The sequence below is a fragment of the Manis javanica genome, chromosome 9 (assembly GCF_040802235.1).
Source record: "Manis javanica isolate MJ-LG chromosome 9, MJ_LKY, whole genome shotgun sequence".
Taxonomy (NCBI): Eukaryota; Metazoa; Chordata; class Mammalia; order Pholidota; family Manidae; genus Manis; species Manis javanica.
Window position 1 is genome coordinate 88,256,162 of NC_133164.1, and position 21,328 is coordinate 88,277,489.

Sequence of the window (21,328 nt, forward strand, 5' to 3'; positions counted from 1 at the left end):
AGAGTCTTTGTGGAGCTGGAATCTAAGTGTATATAAAATTTGGATTGAAATTTATGCCAAGTTCCCTTGGATGAGGGCTTTCAGTTCTGATGTTGGGTCTTCAGTTAAAGTTTGTTTCTCTTCAGTATGTTTATTAAACTTACAGCCTACGTGATAATGTTTTTTTAGGTGCCTCGACCACTTGCTATGAAAAAAGAAGGAATTCAAACCAGGAAACGAAAACCTAAGAACATAAATAAGTCAAAGGCTTGCTCTGGTAAATATAATAAAATGTTATTTGGTTGTAAAGTATTTGCCAACCTTAGCATAGACTATATGTGTATTTATGAGGTCCATTTTGACTGTTGCAGGTAATAGCAATAATTCTGTTCCTATGACTCCAACTTCCACCTCTTCTAACTCAGATGATTGCAGCAAAAATACTTCCCCCACAACACAACCGACAGCCTCGGGGGTAAGTGTTAAAATAGTACAGACTCTTTCTAAGCTAGTGGGTTGCTCTCTAGTATATTATCTCAAATTTTATCTTATCTGGTAGTACAATAATCTAAACCAACAGTTCAGTTTAGTTAGCTGATACGTAAGAATAGTTTTTAGAGGAGATTACATTTAAATGTCAACAAAATGACAAACTTAAGTACTTTACAAACCTCTTAATTAAGATCTATATCATTTTTTTATGGTTAAATTAACCAGTAAAAGCAAGTTTTGGTTTGAAGTGCTTTAAATTGTTTTATTTCCAGGTTTTTATCTGAGTTGCTGCATATAACATATATATATTTCTAATGTAGATCAGGAAAAACTACCTGTACAGCGGTTTCCTATATCCAAGTGCCCATGACATTTCAATTGCTTTTATTTATGCTTTTCTCTTCTTTTCCTTTCTTCCATTTTTTTTTCTTTTTTAAATATATCATCTACCCAAAGTAAAACTTTGTCATGAACTGCTGCATTCACTGATCTAACTTCACTGACCGTCCTCGTACTGGGAGGCTTTGTCTTTAATGTACCTTAATAGTACTCTGGCTGATTTCGGCCTTTGTACAAATCTGTGAGCCAATTTGGTTTGTGAGTGATTCATGCCCCTGATGATGGATGTCAAGGTCTCTGTGAAGATCACAGGGTTAATTTCTGTAAAGCTGTGATTGAAAATCAGTTTTTCTCAAATGAAGAGCATTTTCCAACCCTAGTGTTTCCCAAATTTACCTGGAATGCTCTTTAAAAATAACTGGGGCCTCACCCTAAACCTCAGTGAGATCCAGGGTGGGACCCAGGCTGCAGGACTATATCCTGATTTTTAGGATTATACAGAGAAGAGTTTAGGACAAAACACCAGCCTTAAAATCCTAATTTACTTAGTGATTGTTTTCTACATTTGGTTTTGCCCTATTTGGGGTACTTTAAAATGCTGCAGATTCTTGGGCCCCACCCTGGATTTTCTGAGTCAGAGTTTCTAGGAGTGGGACTTGGAAATTCGTGTTTTTAAACAAGTGCCCCAGGTGAAATTGAAACTTGCCCTCGAGGAGTCTTCGAACCAGGTTCGGGAACCACAGAACTGGTTTTTTTTTCCCATCATATTTTTACTGGCTTAAGCAAGCAAAAATGAAACACTTAAAATTTTTTTTTTACCTTTGCTTACAATTAAATTTGATATTTCTCTTTGTCCACTGCAGCAAATGTTTCGGGACTTTTTCTTTAATGAAACAAGAAGTTTGCTTAGAGTTTCACAAAGCAGAAATCCTTTCTGTTTTGTTGCAGACACATTAAAAAATGCTTCTAGTCTTTATCCAGGTCAACACTGGCAGTATCTGATGTTTTTACAGGCAGATTAGATGTAACTTTTTAAGGATCTAAAGTGGTAAATAGAACACTTACTGGTGTGGAAATGAAAAGATCAAAATTATTCAAGAATATTCTTTATTTTGTCCTAAGTCCTCTGAAACAATTATGTAGCTACACGAGGCAAAGCAGTGCTTTGGAAAAGCAGGGAGCAGCCAGGGGTTTGGCCTCCAGGTCTGTTTCTCCGAGAATTATCACTGCTAGCTCCAAGTACTTTTGTTGGTGATACAGTCCTGTTTAAGCATGGCAAAAGCCAAATTTGAACGTAAATGGCACAAAAATAGAGGTATTTGCCCAGCAGTGGTTTTGGGGGGATTGGAACTACAGTGGGGAGTCTGTTTTGCTCTTGTGGTTTTGTGATATAAAATACCAAATTGGCTTATTTGCAAGTCCAGTCAGTTGCCCTCAGGGGAGGAACATTGAAAAGGTAAGCGACACATCTAGCCATGGCCTGTCTGAAGGGGGGACCTCCAGAGTTCTGCAGGAGGTCCGCGGCTGTTCTGGTGTCCAAGCAGGTCTCACCTGGGACCCCACCTGCCTGCCAAAGGCTGCTGGCTGGCTAGTGCCTGTCGAGGAGCACAGAGTTCCCTACTAGAGGCCAGGAGGCAAAGCAACAAGGGTTTTAAGTCTGGGGGCAGTTTGAGAGCAGGTCCACACAGTCTGCTGCAAGCCCACATCACTCCTGTAGCCCCAGCAGCCTCCGTGGACTGTCTGCGTGAGCTGCAGTCATGGGGGTAGCTCTCGGAGGTCAGGTGGCCACAGAAATGCTTCCCGACAGCTTTTCCAGGGGCATGTGTGTGCGTGCATTGTCTTCGCTGCCGGGACTCACTCCTCCTGGCCTGGCCTCCCCAGGCACGCAGCTGGCAGCTGCACTTGAAGATTTTCTCCTGAACAGGAAGGTGAGCCCAGTTGTCTCCATCAGCCCCTGCCTGCCGAGGCTGTAGTGGGGAACCAGGCCTAGTTGGCAGAAGCCATTCTGCTAGGTGCTTTTGGAGACTGTCCCCCTCCAGAAATAATTGAAGTACACACTGTGGCTTCCCCAGGTTACTACCAAGGAGTGCCAGGGTGGGCCTGTTGGCCCCTTAGCCCCTTTCAGAGCATTCTCTGAGGGGGCTGGGTCTTTGCACTTGGCCAGTGTGGCAGCTGAAGGGCTGGGACGAACAGGCTGGCAGAAGCATTTGGGGAAGGTGGCTGTGTGTCATTTTCCCATTTTGGTCATGGTTTATGATGTTGGTGGGCAGCTGGTGTGACTGGTTGTGGGATTTTGTGACATGCTTTGAGGAGAATGGTATATGCACATAGCAGGGTTGTATCTGGCATGTAGTGCAAAGCACAATCCTTGGCCTAGGGTCCAAGCCTCCTATGGTGATGGGCCTGGTCCACCCCGTTGATCTCCAGTGGCCCCTGTGACTGATGTGGGGAAATTAGTAGTGCAGGATTATTCCAATTTAATAGAGACAACTGAGCTACAAAACAGGGGGCAATACTCCCAGGAAGACAGAGACCCTGGCCGTGCGTTCTTCTGTTTAGAGATGTGGGTGGCACCATAACTTCTTGTCCACCTTTCATTAATGACTGAGTCACAGCAAGGAAGTGAAGACTGTTGCAGAGGCCGGTATTGCCCTTGTTGAGAAACCAGCTGTAGGAGATCACCAGCAGGCATTCCCCACAGGCTTCTTTTAAGTTCTGCCGTGTCCTGCATGTGGGCATGTTCCTGTGGTGTCACCGGCGTGGCTAGGTTTCCGAGCTAGCCTGGCAGGAGCGGATGTCTGGAGAGAGGCACTCCTGGTTGTCTGCTGCTGTGAGGGGAAGCTCCAGGGCTCTCTCCCAGGCAGGAATGAAGGTGTGGGCAGGATTCCTAGCCTACAGCACTGGGCGTTCTTCTAGGACAAGAGTCTAAGTGCCATGAAAGTCGTTTCAGTGCTGCTCTGAAGCCTCATTTCTTTGACATATTTGCAGGTGTAGCTTTATGTACTTGTTGCTTATTTGTGTTCTAACTAGACTTCTTCTGTCTGGGAAAAAGGAGACAGTCCCTCTGATAGTCCTCTGATCATTGACCTGACTACCTTATGACTCAGTCTCTCTTTTTGTAGGCTGTATGAGTTTTGGTGTATATGTGTTGGAGGTAGAGGGAGGGCAGTTTGTTTCCTGTGTGAGATCAGCAAGACTGGCTGCCATACACCTGTTACTAAAATAACCCTGTCTTGTTCCTTTGTAAAGAGATGTGTTTAACTTACTATTTGGTAGACAGTTGATGAATTTTTGTGACTTTTGAGCTTGAAGTTAAATTTTCCCCAAATAATCCTTTCACTCTAAAATTTTCTGACATTTAGATGCACTGAAAAATTTGGTTGACCTAATGTCTGTGGATTGTAGGATTATATAGATCTTTCACTGAATTCCATTTATGACTTAATTGGGTCACACTGAGTTATAGATCTGCTGTTGTTGTCACTGTTATTTAGTAGGGAAACATGGTAACACGTTATAGTTCGGAAATTCCCAAATAAGATTTAATAAGTAGTCTATAATGTTCCTATCACTCCTATAACTTGTAAAACTGGAGGATACTTTACATATCTTTGTGTGTATTTATATGATTATAATATGTTTATATCATTTATATAAACTTCACAGCTCAATCCCCAAATTTTACAGATAAATGGTATTTCTCTTAATTTCCTGTAAGACAGGAAGGATTAATACAGGGAGGAAATAAGCCGTAAGATAATGTCTGAGAGTAAGAAATCACTGAACATATTTTGCCTACCTAAAAATAGTTCTAGAAATAGCTGCTAAAAAATTAAAACCTACTTAAGTTTAAATTAAAACTGCAAATGTAATGTTGAAGTCATCGTTAAAACATATATTATTGAACTAAATGGGAATGAACTCTGAGTAGCCCTTGCTCTATGGTCTGGGTCCATTGTTCCATTTAAGAAACATTGTGCTGTTGGGGGGCCCTGTTTACCATTGAGTAAAACAAGATCCCCGATGTCCAATTGTTTGTAACTGGTGGTAGTGGTGGGTGGTAGGTATAGACAGATCTTAGCTCTGGTCAGATTTGAAAGTGCTTTAAATGAGCGACAAACTACCCTATGAGTCAAAAGGAGGGAGCGGTGAATTCTGATCTCAGAGTTGGAAGGGTCTTTCCATAGTAGAGGAAATGTGAATTAGTTGGGTTGGATTTTTGCAGGGGAAATGCTGGGATAGAGCTTCCAGGAAGAGCAGGGCTATCTGGTACTTCAGGGCCATAGTTTTAGGAGTTAGGTGTAGCTGGAGCCTAGGGTGTAAGAAGCCAAATGCAGAAGAGGAGCTGGGTTAAATATGTGGAAGGTAGATCTTTGAAACTGTTTCAAATCAATATAAAGCCAGCCTTAGGCAGAGTGCAGACTGCATGCGTTTCTGAATGATGGGCTTTCTCTGACTCTCACTGCTGTGACAAACATGCCCGTCTCTACACTCGAGTCCAACAATTAAAACATTCTTAACTGGGAGTATGTTAACAATTGATGTAAACAAGTGCCAGCATGCTCTTGCTTGTACATTTTACAAGCAGGGTTTCCCCTCACAATTAGTACAGAAAAAATATTTCCTCAGAACCAGTGACACACACTGAGCTCATGGTTTACAGCGTAGGCTGTGCCTTAGTTTCTCAGTCCCCAGGGCTTCTCTGGGCAAGATGGTTGGTGGGCGGGGGGAGCTGCCTGGCGGCTCTTCCAAATGGAAACATAGTAGGCCTGGTGTGCTAGTAAGAGGGAATGTTTTCTCATCTTTGTGGTTCACTGCTGGTGATAGACAACTTCCCCTGAGAAAGGCGGACCTCCTTAGGCTGAGACAAGGCCTCATCTCAGATCTGCTCCTGGCTGGTGCTGGCCTTTGGGTGGTCAGGCTCTTGTGTTTAAATAGGTGTCTTCATTCTGGCCTCAGATATTTTTATGGAATGTTGTGTGCCTACTGCAGTCACTTCTTGGTAATAACTTTATTCAACAACCTTCTCAGAAGCTGTTCCCCTGAGCTGGTTGATGCTAACTAAATCTTGTGAGAGAAATGGTTTGAAAGAGTTCGTGTACACCCCTGAGAGCTTGTAGGACTGACACTTTTAGGATACCTGAATATCTTAATAAGGCTTCTGAAGAAAGCTTATGTACTTTGTAGGTTAATAGCTAAAATTCTTTTTTAGAGGGTTTTTTTTGTGTGTGTGTGTGTCATAGGATGTTTGCATCCTATGAAGAAAATTGGAAATTACCACTATAGTCTTGTAGCTTCTTTATTATTGAATTTATACTCCTTTGTCTTTTTTTCCAAGGAGTTAAATGATTTTGGATTTACTCTCGCATTATGATTGGTCACAGAGTACTAGTTTTATTAGTATTAACTACTCTTATAATATTTCAACTGTGAAATAGCTGAAAGATAATATTCATGATGGACTTACATACAAGTGAGTTGCTTTCATTTGGAGGAGCTTGCTTCCTTACTTATAAGATAGTAGACATAGGAAGGCAGGAAACAAGTTACTATCAAGTACTTTTCATGTGCCAGGTGTTTTGTGTACATTTTCTGTTTAATTCCTAATTACCAGTCTGCAAAAAAATAAGTTTTCTTTTATTCCCATTTTCTATTTGGGGTAGTGAGACTCAGAAGGTAAATAATAGACCCAAGGTTACATATCAAATTAAGAGGCCAGGCTTGGCTTGGGTTTGTACCCACATCTGGCAGATGCAGAGTCAATGTTATTATCACTACAGCATACTAGATTAATATTCAGTATTAAAACCTTCAGAGAGAAGAAATAATATTTTCTTAGAGAAATCTGACCAATTTCGATTAGTAATTTCAGCATTAAATATCATTCTGCTAAAACATATTTGCTCATGACCAAATAAATATATAAGGCAGGTTGTAATAATTATCTTGTCTATATTATACTTACTAATAAAATACATAATATTACTCAGGCTGTTTGTTAATTGGGAATAGAGAAAATAATAGGTAGTAAAATTTACTGTCCATATGTGTAGTGTGTTTATTAAAAGTCTCTTAAAATGTTAAGTAGAGGATTGCTGTATGAATTCCTTGTAATGGTGTGATTTAAATTCATACACGGTGAGTGCTAAATTTGTTGGAACTTTTCAGAATATTCAAATTGCCTTCAACTAATTTTTACAAAATCATTAAAAAAGCATTTCTCAGTAGGCAAGTGTCAATTCTTTCCCAAGTTTTATAGTTTAAGATACTTTTTACCAAATGAGTAAAAAAAGTTAAAAAGTCCTTAATCTCCCACAAGGGTCTGTGAGAGAGTTGTGGTTAGGTATTATTATTGCCTCATTTATAAACCAGGATCTGGAGTGACTCCATAAGGTCACACAACAAGCCCGTGTTGAAGCCGGGCCTGGAACCGATGTCTCCTGCCTCCCTGTCTGGGCTGTTACCACTCCCAGGGAGTTGACCAATCATCACAGTTATTAATATCCCACTTGCCACTTGTTACAAGCCACGAACGTAAATATTTTGTTGGCATTTTATCTTCACGGTCCTTATGTGCCAGGCTCCCTTTCTTTCTTTGTTCACAGCCCCTTCTAATAACTCACGTTCCTGTCTGACCACATTGGCCTTCACGGTGAACGTCACACGTCACTCTGGCAGGGAATGTGTAAGCATGTGGAGTTTGCATACTTTCATTTTGCTCTCAAGGCCTTTTCTAGACTTACCCCCTCTTTTTTTTTCTTGTGTGTGTTTGTGCACTTGCATGTGTGTCATTGGGAGGATGGTAAGAAGGAGTAGTTAGAAATACATTGTATTATTAATACCCAATGGCTTTGTAGGTATGTTAGGAAACAGTAAAGCTGCATTGCTTTATAAATAGTTTATAATACGTATGTCCACCCAATTTATCACAGGACTGTGGTTTATTTAATAAGTGACTCATTATCACAATCTGAAAGCCAGAATACTAGGTAAAGCATAGGTGTAGGCAGAATGCCATTTGCCTCTTTATTTGGCTTCAGATTAGAAGGCTTCACTTCAGAATACGACTTTACTTTGTAGATTACAGAGTCTTTGTGGTTTTGTCCCCCGCCTCTATAAGAATGTACAAAGTTGTCACAAAACATGAAATAATGTTACGGGAAAACATGGCCAAATTTAAGAAATCTGGCTTAGAATGCTCTGAAATGTTATTGCTAAATGAATCTTCGAAGAAAATGAATTCCTTTACTGGAACAAAAGTAATTTATTATGCATTTCATGGGTGTCTGCCAAAGGAGTTACTAGCAATATGAAGATCTAATGGATATGAATTCAATACAATCTGTTGGCTCTGCTCATGTTTAGACCTACCTGTTAATTTTCTCTGAAATTTTAATAATTTTAAAAAGCATCTCCAAAGACAGGTGTTGGCATATGTGGTAATTCATAAAGGCTGCCTGTTCTACCAGGCCCTGTACTCAGAATTTGTGAGATGGAGCACAAAGAGATTATTTTATTGACCTCATATTTGAAGAGCGATTGGAACAAATAACAGGTATTGACTTCAGTGTCCTGTTGGAGTCTTGTGGGTGGACAATTCCAGGTCACTATCTGAAGTTGTTTAAATGCTCGTGTACTTGGCATGTGCCTTTCTCTCCACAGTTGTTAGCATGGCATGCTTTTACCAGTGCTGAGGCGCACATTCCAGCATCATATTTTTATCTTATTAAGCACAAACACTTTTAATTTAAGGCTCCAATTCAGTTCGGTTGCTTGATTCATGGTGAAGCCTGAATACAGTCTGAAGTTTATTCTGGGGGTTCATGGATTAGCAGCTGGAAGGAAGCAGATTCAGGCAGCCAGGTGCTAGGCTGCAGCTCTGTGACTGCAGGGAGAGGGTTTGTAAAGCCGCTGTTTTTCTCCTTCTGCTAAAGGAGAGAGAAGTAATTCCGACCATCTGTTCTTAAGGAGTATTGTGTAGCCCAAGTGGGAGATGCCTGCAACCTCTTTGAAACTCTAGAAGAATAGAGCTATTTAAATATTATCTTGGAAGTTAATAGTAATGTGCTTAATTTGTAAGGTATGTTTTCCATCCTAAGACATTAGAAACAAATCCTTACTTTCCTAAAGGGGGAAATTTAGAGATGCAGATCTATTGTGTTAACAAAATAACTGTATTTTAAATACTTATAGTTCTCTGACAGTGACGTTTTTCTTTCCTAATGATGCTAAATACTTTCCTAATGCTTCTTAAAAATGCTGCTTGTTTCTTGGGCCATGATGGGCTTCCTCCTATCAAGATGGTGAGGTCACGATGCTCATCCAATCTCCTGAAAAGCCGGTTTTGTTCTAAAAGATTGTAATTCACCAGGTTTTAAATCTTGTTTCAGGATCCTTTACCACTTAATTTGAAGAGTAGAATAGAGTAATCCGTTTTGATTCATTTTAGAAGATAACACTTTTCTTGAGGATGCTAATGATGTCAAGTTGTGGGACAAACCATCCCCCTGCAATTAATATGTGTGTATCAATATTCACTGATCATCCCAGGGTACTTAAAAATATTGGGCCGTGCCTTTTTTCACCACCACAAGCCTCCTGTTTGAGTGTGTGCCGAAGCTTCAAACAATTTGCTCGTTTGCCCAGAGTAGTTTATGTGCATAGAATTGTTCTTAACTCCTTGAAGCATCCCCGGGTGTGGATGTAACCTGGCAAGAGAGGTCAAGGGGGCAGCCTTCCTCTGTAAGAAATTTGCTTGTTAAATTACAAACAATAAACCATTCTGCTAAGTTGCGTGAGGTCATCACCATGATTCTCCCCTTTTTGGGAGAGAAGGTGCTCATTTCCCTCGCTTTGTTAAGGGAGAACTGGAGGTTTTGTTGGGATTGATGGTTTTTCATATCCTGGTGGAGAAGCTGTGTGTTTTTGTGTATCTTCCTTGTGTCACCTCGTAGACTATAACTGAGGCACTTTTGTGTTTGGTCCCAGTACTGTCATCCAAACTGAAATGAGTATAGCTTTTAGAGTGGAAGTTAAGATTTATCTGGAAGTGTTTCTCCTTTGATGGAACTTTTTCTTTTGAGGAAGGCTGCTCTAAAGCACTGCAAGAGTCTAACCTAGAGGTTACAAAAGCAGAGAAGTGAGCTTTGGCAGTAAGGGAAGGCTGGCTTCCCCTCACACAAGAGAAAGTTGTAACCACAAACCAACTTACATGTGTGTAGGAAGGACAGATCAGAGGCTGTGGAGGCCGACAGTCTGAATTCAAGCTAAGGGAGGCAGCATATCATCATCAAAGCCTTCAACCCGCCTGGTATGCAGTATTTTGTTTCTTCAGGTTGAGGCTGCTTTGAGAGACATCACAGCATCCAGGACTGAGTGCACCGCAGTCAACATCTTTTTTGTTTATCTCTTCAAAAATGACCTTTGTGTTTCTAATTCACAAGCCAGAGAGACTGTGTTATTCTTCTGGAAAGGCTGTGTCCTTCAGAGTTCCCTTTGCTCTCTTGGATGCATTGGCTTCTCAGAGCCGAGAAGGTTGGCATCTCTATGGGAGGCTGTCGCTGGGCCTGCCTGTCATGGGATATGTGAAGTAAAGGAAAATAAAGAACTGATAATGTTGGTGAGCCCATTGTGAGCCAGACACTGCGGGCATTGGCTGCGTGAGTTTATTAACTGGAAATCATTGATTTTTCAGTACGTGTCTGACGATGAGCTAGGAAAAATCAGGTCATTTAAAGATGAACAGTGTCTACTTCACAGGCTGGTGGATATTTTCCATGTCCTGGCCTGCAGCAGCCTGAGCTGTCCCTGAGGTCATTTATTCCTCTGGGAGGGAGATTTCCAACCAGCTGCTCTGCTGGTCTCCTACCTAACCTGGCCTGCATTCAGTGCTAAGCCCAGGCTGGGTCTGGCGCTGATAACACATTCTTTCAACAGGAAGTGCCTCCATTTTCAGTTGTCTGTGGGAGGGTGGAGGGCAGATAAACTGTGAATGGAAACGCATAACAGATTTCTGCTCCACCCTCCTGTTGCACTTTGATCAGAGAAAGAGAGGGCCTCAGCCTGCCTGAGCGCTCAGAGAGGAGGAAGGATGGCTCCTCTGTGGGTCTTCCTAGGCCTCCTCTGCTTTGGTTCAGGAACGCCGAGTGGTTTAGGTTAATGAAGTGCTTGTGTTGGCTATGCTGAGATGTCTGCGATCTAAACTAAAGTCCTCTCAAGGATTTAACTAGATGTGGGAAAACATATTAACGATTAAACATTTTTTTAATTAAGGCATCATTGATATCCACTCTTACGAAGTTTTCACAAGAAGAACAATGTGGTTATTATATTCACCCTTATTATTGAGTCCCCCCCACACCCCATTGCAGTCACTGTCCATCAGTGCAGTAAGATGCCACTGAGTCCCTGTTTGTCTTCTCTGAGCTACACTGTCTTTCCTGTGACCCCTCCACACCGTGTAACAATTGAAATTTATACTTGTGTTTGTGTGATGTACGGAGTCCAGGGTCATAATAAGTTTTCTCTAATTTTCCTCCCTAAATTGTACTGATTTTCAGTATCACTAGTGAGGGAAGAGCACTTAAGATGAACAATGATGTGAAAAGCCAGGTTTCTTAAAGAGTTGTGCCAGTTCTAGACTTCTTCTAGTTAGAATACCAGTTTCAAGAACTCAGGCGACACTGAGGAACCCAAGTAGTGTGTTTAGTATCTTGACTGGCGTGGAACCATGCTTCCTATGTGCACGGCTAAACCAGGTGACGTGGAGGTGACTTCATGGGCCACCTCCATGCTCGCTCTTCTCTCTGTTAGTGCCTCCACTCTGATTCTTCCCTATTTTTCATGCTACTTTTTGACTCCTTCCCAGCTGGCTCATCCCTCAAGGGCTTGGACCTCATGTTTTCAGTGCTGATATGTTATATTCTTCCGCAAAGTCAGACTGTATTATGTCACTCAATTAAAATATTCAAAGAAGTGTATAGATGTCTAACAGGATAGTCTCCTGTCCATATACTCTCCTGGTTCCCTTGAAATACGTTTGCATGTGCCTGGATAAGTTGTAATTATAACATAGTTATAATTTATATCCTGCTGTTTTTCACTTTTGCATTACAGGCTTTTTTCCATTTTGCTACGTGATCTTTTTATTTTTAATAATTGCATAATTGTTCATTAAACGGATGTACCTTGCTTTTCCAAACCATCCCCATATTATTAGATATTAGATTATTTCCATGGTTTCCGCTATTGTAAGTAACCCCGGGATGGATGTCTTCCCATTAGAGAGCCTTTCCCTTCCTTTAAATTCTTTCCTTACAATACGTTTCCAGAACTGAAATTAACAGAGCCAAGTAGAGGATAAAGTTCTTGGTGGCTCTGCTAACCGCCTTCCTAGGCACGGACCAGAATATGGTCCCACTGGCCCTGGGCAGGGGGCCTGGGGTTATCACAATCACATCAGATTATAGTCTCATCATTATAATCTCATTATGTATCATTACATTAAAACTTCTATTGAGGTACAGTTGACATACAAAAAAGCTGTATATTGTAGTATTTCATGTTTAAATAGCATATCTCCATTTACAAATAGGTTCTCAAGTGTTGGACCCAAGTACTTGTTCCATATATATATATAAAGAGAGAGAGAGAGAGAGAGAGATACTTTTTTTTTCCTGAGAGTTGGGTGTTGCTTTGACTTCAAATGAGCTGATATTTTGTCAGGCGCTCATCACTCAGGCGACCTGGGTTTGCCTGCCCTTTGACAGTAGGACTCTTGGCCTGCCATATGCCTTACCATGTTTATCTGAACAAGGAAAACAATAGGTTTTTCAGCTGATAGCTTTTGGGATTATTGCTCAGGTGTAAGAATAGTATTCAGGGTATTAGAATTTCTCTAATGAGGTTAATTTGGAAAAGGGCCAGTGAGCCTTTTGAAGGGCTGTGGAAGCGTGTTGCTATTTCCTTGTGAAGAACTGTCAGTACCAATAAGAATAAGGTCATCATTGAGGTGGTTCTTCCTTAGCTCTGGGTGAGTTTGCAGCTCCCACTCAGTGATGGCCATACCTCACTTGGTGAAGGATGGAGCTGGGGAGATTAAATTAGGCCTACATGCCTTAACCCTAACAATGATACATTCTAATAGCGTATACTTAGGCAGTCTTTACTATTGTCAGACACTTTCATAGAGACTTTATGTATATTAATGAATTTAATTCTTGCAGCAACCTTATGACCTAGATGCCGCTTATAATTTCCATTTAATTGTCACAAACATACCTGAGGCAGTTTGTATGAGGGCCGGTTTAAGAAGGAAACTCAGAGATGTGACCACACTCAGGAGGTAGCTGAACCAGGATGGTACCTACAAGCCCTCGCTGGCCCCCTGCCCACTGTGCAGCCTGCCTGCAGCCCTTCTCCAGGAATCCTTTCCCCTTTGCAAGGCCTTTTCTGACCTCTTACTCCACCTGCTTGTCTCAGCCACTCATTGTCATTCACAATAGGCAGGTGAGCAGTCTTCCTGTTGGGTGTCTGTGTCCTGGCTTCTCACGTGGTCTGGGAGGCCATCCAGGGAATGACTGTCTCTTTGGGGTTCACAGTCCCCGTGCCTGGCTCTCAATAGTACATTGCTAATGTTTCTTGCAGCTCACTTGTGGGGATGGCAGACCCTACTGCTATCTATACTTCTGGCCATTTGAGGTGGACTGCTTCCTGGGCCAAAACAGGCACCCTCTTAATTTAAAAAAACAGCACTTGATGTGATAAAGTCAGAGTTAGATAAATCAGATGCGCTTTTTTGGAGGGGGGAATAGGTAGATGAGTACAAAGTCGGGTGTGACATAAATCCTTTATAAGGGAGCTCACTCCTTCTACTACCTGCCTGATAGCTCCGCTCTCAAAGAGTCTGTAATTGAGTATCAGTTCTTTCATTTATTTCTTTGGGTGTTACATCTGGATGCATGCTGGGTTTGGAAGTTCTGGAAATAAGGTAGTTACCATATTTATCTATGACTTTAGTGTATTTGATAAGATTATTTCAGCAATTTCAAAATTTCCATAAGAATTTACTTAGACATCTCCTGACTTTGTGAAATTTGTTTTTTATTATGGACCCAAAGCCCTCAGGTGACTCTTTTGAGTTTGTGAAGCTTGGGTGTGGGGGTACCATTGCTGGATTTTTATGAGCCCTCCTTTTTAACAGGAAATGGAAGGATTGGTTACCTATGAGGGGCTGGACTTGGTCACATGGTCAGGTCTCCTGAAACACTTTTTCCCACCCTCCTGTGGTTATTGGTTATTGTGATGATTAGAGAGAACACAAGATTTTTTCTGCAGGAAAGAACAGGACCGCCTTTATTTCCAGGCCTCTGAGTGGGGCCAAGGGCTCGGTGTGTCTTCCATTCAGTTCAGCCTGTGTCTGGTGCCCTGTGTTTCTCTGAAGTGGGTGTCACATCAACTCAGCTAGACCAATGGATATTCTAAGGATTTAATGGGATTGTGTATGTAAGAAAGGAATGCTTGGAGAAGTACAAAATGTTCTACCTATGTCAAAAAAAAGTATCCAGTAATTTATGGGATGGACCTCTGAAACCTCAGAAGAAATTATGGGCTTCTGCTAACTTTTAGAAGGAAAAAATACAGGATTATGTATGGCTAAGTGTTTTAAAAAGTCAAATGCAGCTGTTTTCTCCAATTATAGTCTAAAAATGATTTTAGTTATTTTAGTTTGAATCTACAAGTTATGTTTTCTATTTGGCTCATCTCATTTGGACGGAAGGAATGAATGAAACAAGAAAGGTGACCTCTTGCTTCAAGAAATAATTGCCACAAGCATGACAGATAAAGGATGTTAACATTTTCTTTATAATGTGGTCTGCTTCAAACATAGCCTATTCTTCATGGAAAGAATTAAGGCAAATGAGGTAGATATTCAAACCTGTGTATGCATGGGTTAATTTTCCATGAAGTCACTGCTCAAAAATTTCATTTCTCAAGCCTTGCTGAACTGTGTAGCCTTCCTTTCTAGACTTTGACATAACTGCCAAGCCTTATGTCTCTGCTGTGTGTATGCAGGTGTGCAAGCAGGGCCCTGCACTTTTTCTTTTGAAATGATTAGCTTGGGTGGTGTCATTAAGGCCTATTTACCTATGTGGCATGGTTTGTTTCACTGTCAGAGATCTCAAAGTTTGGCACTTAAGACGAATAGGCCTCCTCCAGTTCCCCAGTCCTACCTCTGTCCCGCTGTGCATCTTGCTGGATGGTTACTGCCAGGACTTCTCCAAGTTAACCGGGGCTGCTGCTCCAGCGGCAATCTCCAGGGGTAGGCCCGGGTGGCCTGCTACCTCCCTGGTCCCCACGCTGCCTAGCAGGAGCCCGTGGCCTGACACGCTGACCGATAAACTGTCTCTCCCTCTCTCTGTCCCTTTTTTGGCTAGGCGGGTGCCTCGGTGATGTCTGGTTCGGGGGAGAGCACCAACCCCGAGAACAGCGAGCTCAAGTACTCAGGTCAAGATGGGCTGTACATTGGCGTCAGCCTGGCCTCACCAGCCGAAGTCACGTCCTCTGTGCGGCAGGATTCCTGGTGCGCGCTGGCCCTGGCCTGAGCCCGCAGCCCAGCGGGAGGGCACCACCAGCGCCCTTGTGCCAAGCAGTCCACACCTGGGCGAGTATGCTGACCGAACATTCCTCTGACGTGTGGTTTCCGTGCCTTTGTTTTGAAAGAGATGTATTTCCCAAGAGACGCCCTCTGCCTTCACCTGGCCAGTCTCTGAGGAGCCAGAGAGGAGACGCAGCTCTTCCAGGGAATGGCCAGAGCTGCCCACAGCCCGCCAGCCGGCTCCCTGGCCATGGCTACTTCCAGCCAGCCTGCCTCTGGGTCAGCCAGGGATGCGATGTCCGCTGTGCCACTTCCAGAAACCGGGACTAGGGCCGGGGTCTTGCCTGCTAAGGAATATTGAGAGATTTTTAAAAAGATTTTTGTGTATTGCCCCAAATCATGTGCTTCTTCTGATCAGTTTTGGTTATTCCAGAATTTCTTCATCCCTTTTCCACACCAAAATTTCACATGCATTCATGGAGAAGACCATTCGAGGCCATTTGGTACACACCTCTGGAGGCTGAGTCGGTTCATGAGGTTTCTTGTCAAAAATATCACTCACTTTGCAAGACTACATCGTAACTGTTAACATACACTGTGACTGATGTTTCTCAAAGTTCATATTGTGCGACTGATCTGACGTCAGTTGGAATTTGTAAACAGGGTAGCAAACAAGATATTTTTCTTCCATGTATACAATAATTTTTTTAAAAAGTGCAATTTGCGTTGCAGCAATCAGTGTTAAATCATTTGCATAAGATTTAACAACATTTTTTATAATGAATGTAAACATTTTAACTTAATGGTACTTAAATAATTTAAAAGAAAAATGTTAACTTAGACATTCTTATGCGTCTTTTACAACTACATCCCATTTCTCTATTTCCAAGGTTAAAGAAAAAATATTTCAAGAACAAATCTTCTCTCAGGAAAATTGCCTTTATCCATTTGTTAAGAATTTTTATACAAGAACACCAATAACCCCCCCCACCTCTTTATTTTATTGTGGAATATGTGCTGGAAAAATTGCAACAGAACTTTACTACCTAACAGAACATTTGTAAATACTCTAGGTATCTGTACACACTATGATCGTGTGACTAGCCCAAAGGCAGGTTGGTTTATATTCATTTTTCAAAAATGGGATGTCATATGGAAACCTACTTCACCAGAGTTTTAAAAATAAAAAGGGTATTGTTTTGTCTTCTGTACAGTGAGTTCGTTCCCTTTTAGTTCCATTTTGATACTGTATGTGGCTGTAGATATTCATATAAAACAAGTGCATGTGATGTTTGCAAATGCCTTACAGCCTTCCTTCCAATGAATTGTCCTTTTGGAGCTGTTTTATACCCTGGTTTATTTGAAGTTGGCACATGGAGTTTGGTTATCACTATCAATTTGCACTGGGGACAGTTTTTTAAGTGAAAAGGACCCAGTATCATTTGATGTTATCTGAAATTATAAGCATTCTGTTTGGGATCAATCCTTTAGAAACAATGAAAAAGCCCAGAGTTTCTTTTGCTTTGAATGAAGTGTACTGTATGGCCCAGAAACCGAATGGTTTCCTTTCTAGTTCCTTCCTTTCTCGAAGTGCCATGAAGCTTGAAAACCCGTGAGGTTGAAGCCCTTATGTTTACCAGAAGATGTAAATGACCCAAATGATCTCTCTTTTTTCCTTCACTGTTGGGTGGATTTTAGGAAATCAGGAGGCTGTTACACAGTGTAAAATGGTGGCATTTTTCATTTTGACTCCCCAGGTATGAGCCATTTTTAAACTTTTTTCATGTACTGATTACAGCACTTCTATGGGGCCCATGATGAATATGAATCTCTTGGGAGAAGGGAAGCCTAACTTTGTGGTGGGTGGTTGGAAGTGAGGCTCAGGGCTGGAAGAGTGCTTGTGTGAGGGGAAGCTGGCATGCACCCTCATATCCTATGATGGGCTAGAACAATGGTTAACTGTGCTAGGTCTGGAGTCAGACCACTGGGCTGCATGCATTAGCTCTGACCTTGGGCAAGTTACCCAACTCTCATTTTCCTCATTTGTAAATTTAAGGCCAAGAACATAACTCATAGGATTAAATGAGATAATCCATGTGATGGGCTTAGCGCGGTGCCTGGCACATAGTAAGAATTAAATGTTAACTTGACTTTGAAGGAGGACGGTGGGAGGGTAGGGGGCTTTTACCAATAAGTGTTTTGAAGGTCTTACTCTGGAGTGTCAGAAGTTTACGGGCTGTAAGTGTCTGATGTCCCTTGGCTCACCTGAACTTGAATAAGGCTGGGAGAGTGAAATGAGGGACTCCCCCAGCCCGGGGGTGGCAGAGCGGGAGGATACTGGAGAGATACCAGTCTGAGTTTGGCTGATGGCTTTATAGAACAGAACTGGTCTGACAGCAGAAGAAAATTATCCTGACTGACTCATTCCCCCCCCACCCTCCTTTACGGTTCTCATTACTTAGAGTGCTTTCTGGTGGGTTGGGAGTTGTTAGAGTTAATATGTTTTGATTGGAAAATGAATTGTCTTATTGGGGCTTCCAAATGAACTTTTTTTCTGGGGGATGGCCTCAAATGTTGCTCTTTCCAATCCTCAAATACCATTAGGTTTCTAAAGCTCCTCTTTGTAGAACACAAAGGGGAAAGAATTCTAGCTGTCATGGAATAAATTACAAGGGGCAGGGGGAAGGGGGAGGGGGCTCCTTGTATGCAGCCTGTCCTAACAATAAACTCCACTAAATCTGGGACTTTTTCAACTGTGATTATATACAGCAGAAGTTTGATAATTTGTTTCAAACACAATTTCTGCACCACTCCCCCAAAGTATGGCATAGACAAGCCATTTCTGCATTTAAATAGATGTCACCTTAGCTTAAAGAGTCCTCAGACCTATTACTGCGGGTTGCAGAATTTATGTCCTCTGTCACCCATGGCTGATTTTAGGCCATCTTACACAACTGAAGGCTCTGTCTGGGGTCTCCCTTCAGGGTCACTTTGTGTTGTTTCCTGGTGCCTATGGGAGGGTCAGGAAAGCAAAGGGAGCCATTCATTTCCCCCTGCAAATAAATTAACTTCTTGCTCATGGGAAATGTTTTCCCCAGTCCTTGGAAATTTGATGTAATTTCAGATCATAGATAAATTAGCTGCTGGAAGGGCAATACAGCAAGTCTTCGGTGGCTATGCCAAATTCCAGACTGCTTTCAGTTTGGGCAGCTTCCTGGCTTGAGAGCATTGTTATCTCTATGTACTGGCATTGCCCAAGGGGTCTTCTGATCCCTGTGACTCTGAGAAGAAAATGATCAGTGTATACGTGTGGGGCAGGCCAGAGGTGGGGAGCAGGGATCAGACATTTATTCAGAATAAGGCAGAATTAGCTCTAGCTAATTAAAATGTGTTTTGTTTCTGGTTTGAAACAGCACATCGCTTTAGCAGTACTAGTCACCCCCTGTTTGGGAGATCTAGTGGGCTATCAGATATGAATTTATTTTGAACGGTAAACAAATGTTAATAAGTTTGTAGACCAAATCTTTTAAAAACAGCATCTGTGGGTGAAAGTTCAGTACTTAAAGCTCTGGCCCCTTGAGGCCTCCAGATGGAGTCTGTGTGGCTGAACTTTTAGCAACAGCTAAAGCAGGTCTGTCTGTCATGGTCCCTAGAAGTGGAGGATGGGGGACTCAGGGACAAGGTGACAGCCACCTGTGGGACCTGTAGAGGAAAGGAATTATATGATGTCTTTAGATGGTTCAACTATAAGATGGTAGGCTGAAATCTTAAGTTGATAGGGACATGGGGTAAAATAAAGTGTGGTTGATTGTTCCAAAGAACGTCTAAAGGGAAATTAGGGTGTTGCAGGCATTCGTGGAGCCCCTGAGACTCAGGTTTAAGTGAGTGACACCCCACCAGTGCTCTGTGGCCTCCTGAATCTGCAATGGAGAGCCAGTGGGACAGCTGGTTCTTCTCTGGTCTCCCTGCTCGGTAGCTGTCACAGGGAGTGATGTTTCACAAGGGGGTAGCACTGTTTTAGTTCAAGAGATACTTACTTTGGTTGGTGGCTTTTTTTTTTTAAAGAATGAGCATCTTAATGATGGTTAAGACATAGCAACTAAAGGTGAAATATGTTTAATTAGTAGAAGGACTCATATTTTAGCCATCTGTGGTTCCCCGAGGTAAGATAATCATCTAGATACTCTGGGCTCTTGGGCAAGTCATTTCCTCTTTCTGGGCCTCAGTCTCTGCAACAGCCATAAAATGGAGCACCTAGGTGGTGTGGTTGCAAAGGTGTCTTCCACCTGCCTTTGTCTCCTCCCCACCATCCCAGGTGCAGGCTACAGGCAATAGGGCGATGGCGGCAGGGTCTGTGGTCTGTTTGTTCCGGGTTCCCCCAGTAAGGTTCTGCATAACTCAGGCAGTTGGTGGGATTGGGCCCTCCTAGCTCTTGTCCAGGTCCCTTACGACCTCAGAGTTGATATGTGGAGGCCAAGTCCTTCTGCTGCCTTAGGACACAGAGGGTGAGAGCCCTGGTCAGATTCATGAACATGGGGGCTCAGTAAGAGGGACTGCTACCCCCTAACACCAAACCTGCTTGGGCTGGGGCCCTTGATAGAAAACTTACGCAGTGATATGGACCCAGACCGGAAAGTGGAAACGTCTGGGAGCGGAGCAGTCCGCAGAGCAAGGAAAAACAGCTTTGCTTTGCTTGGCCCATTGCTTTAGTATCTTGTAGTTGGTTTTTTATTTCTCGGAAACAACCAATTTTTCATTGTTGGTTGCCTTTTCTGTCTTCTAAGCCATTACAGAGTTTTCTTCCCTGTCTCTCCACACCTTCCTTGCATTTTACCCTTATTTTTGTGAATTCTATTCCTTTAACTCTCCAAGGCTGGCCTGGAATAATAATAGCACATATTTATCTAGTACTTACTACGTGCCAGTTCCTATACAAGTGTTGTACATATATCAATTCATCGTATCATCATACCAAGTGGATGAGGGGGTGCTATCCCTGTTTCACAGATGTGGTTACAGAGGCGAGGAAGTTGAGTGACTTGCCCAAGGTGACCCAGCGGCAGAGCTGGGTCGTTAGCCTCAGCAGTCTGGCTCCAGAGCACATGCTCTCAATCACTTGGCTGTATTGTCCTTTCACCTTGATTTAGAGGGGACATGGGAGAACGCAGAGGGGAAGCCAGAACTGCCTGAGATTCGAGGCCAGGCCCTTTCTCCCCTAGCATCTCAGAAGTACACCATTGTGATTTGCAACGCAGGCAGGTCTAGATTGAAAAAACCTAGTAAACGTGCATGTTTCCTTGAGTTACAGGTTTCTTTAGATCACAGAGATAGTGCACAGTCATTGGCTAGAAAGTAGTGAATTCGGTAGGGCGCTGTCTTTGAGGAATTCACTTCTCCCCCTTTCATGTGACTTCAAATGAGGCTTGTTCTCTTACCAACCTCCAAAGACTAGGGTAAGGCATTTTGTACAGTGTAAAAGTTGGTCAAATTACTGACACTGGTTACAACTGAACAGGGAGAACAAGGAGTACTTTGTTGTGGTGTAAAATCTTTCTATGCTTGGTTGTGCCAAAGGATTTTTTTTTCAGTAAAACTCGGGCATGATTTTGGCAGTGGCAACTTGGATTTTTATCTTTTTAAATAAGTGTTCATTACTGCTTACATCATTGTTGCTATTATAATTTTGATAACTGTGCATTACTAATATGCTGTCAGGGGCTCTTCAGCTTCTATGTGCACAAGAATCACACACAGCTCTTGTTAAGATTGCAGAACCCCTGACTTTTCCCCAGAGAGTCTGACTCTGCAGGTTCTGAGCAAGACTGAAGAATCTGCAATTTTTGGTCTTTGCATTACGTCAAACTTCTTGAACAGTACAAAATCTAAAAGTTATAAATTGGAAGAGAGCAAAAAACAATTGTT

General features: G+C 42.3%; 1 protein-coding gene across 6 annotated transcripts in view; it reads left to right on the plus strand.

Annotated features, from left to right (window-relative positions):
• The window catches only part of GATA6 (GATA binding protein 6), a 33,094-nt gene extending 16,479 nt beyond the window's left edge, over nt 1–16,615 (plus strand). For all 6 annotated transcript variants that reach the window (XM_037017811.2, XM_037017787.2, XM_037017817.2 and 3 more), the window contains 3 exons: nt 169–256; nt 351–454; nt 15,246–16,615. In XM_037017811.2, coding sequence (XP_036873706.1) covers nt 169–256; nt 351–454; nt 15,246–15,413 — 360 coding nt within the window. In that variant the 3' untranslated portion in view covers nt 15,414–16,615. The remainder of the gene's footprint in view (nt 1–168; nt 257–350; nt 455–15,245) is intronic.
• Nucleotides 16,616–21,328: the final 4,713 nt, after the last annotated feature.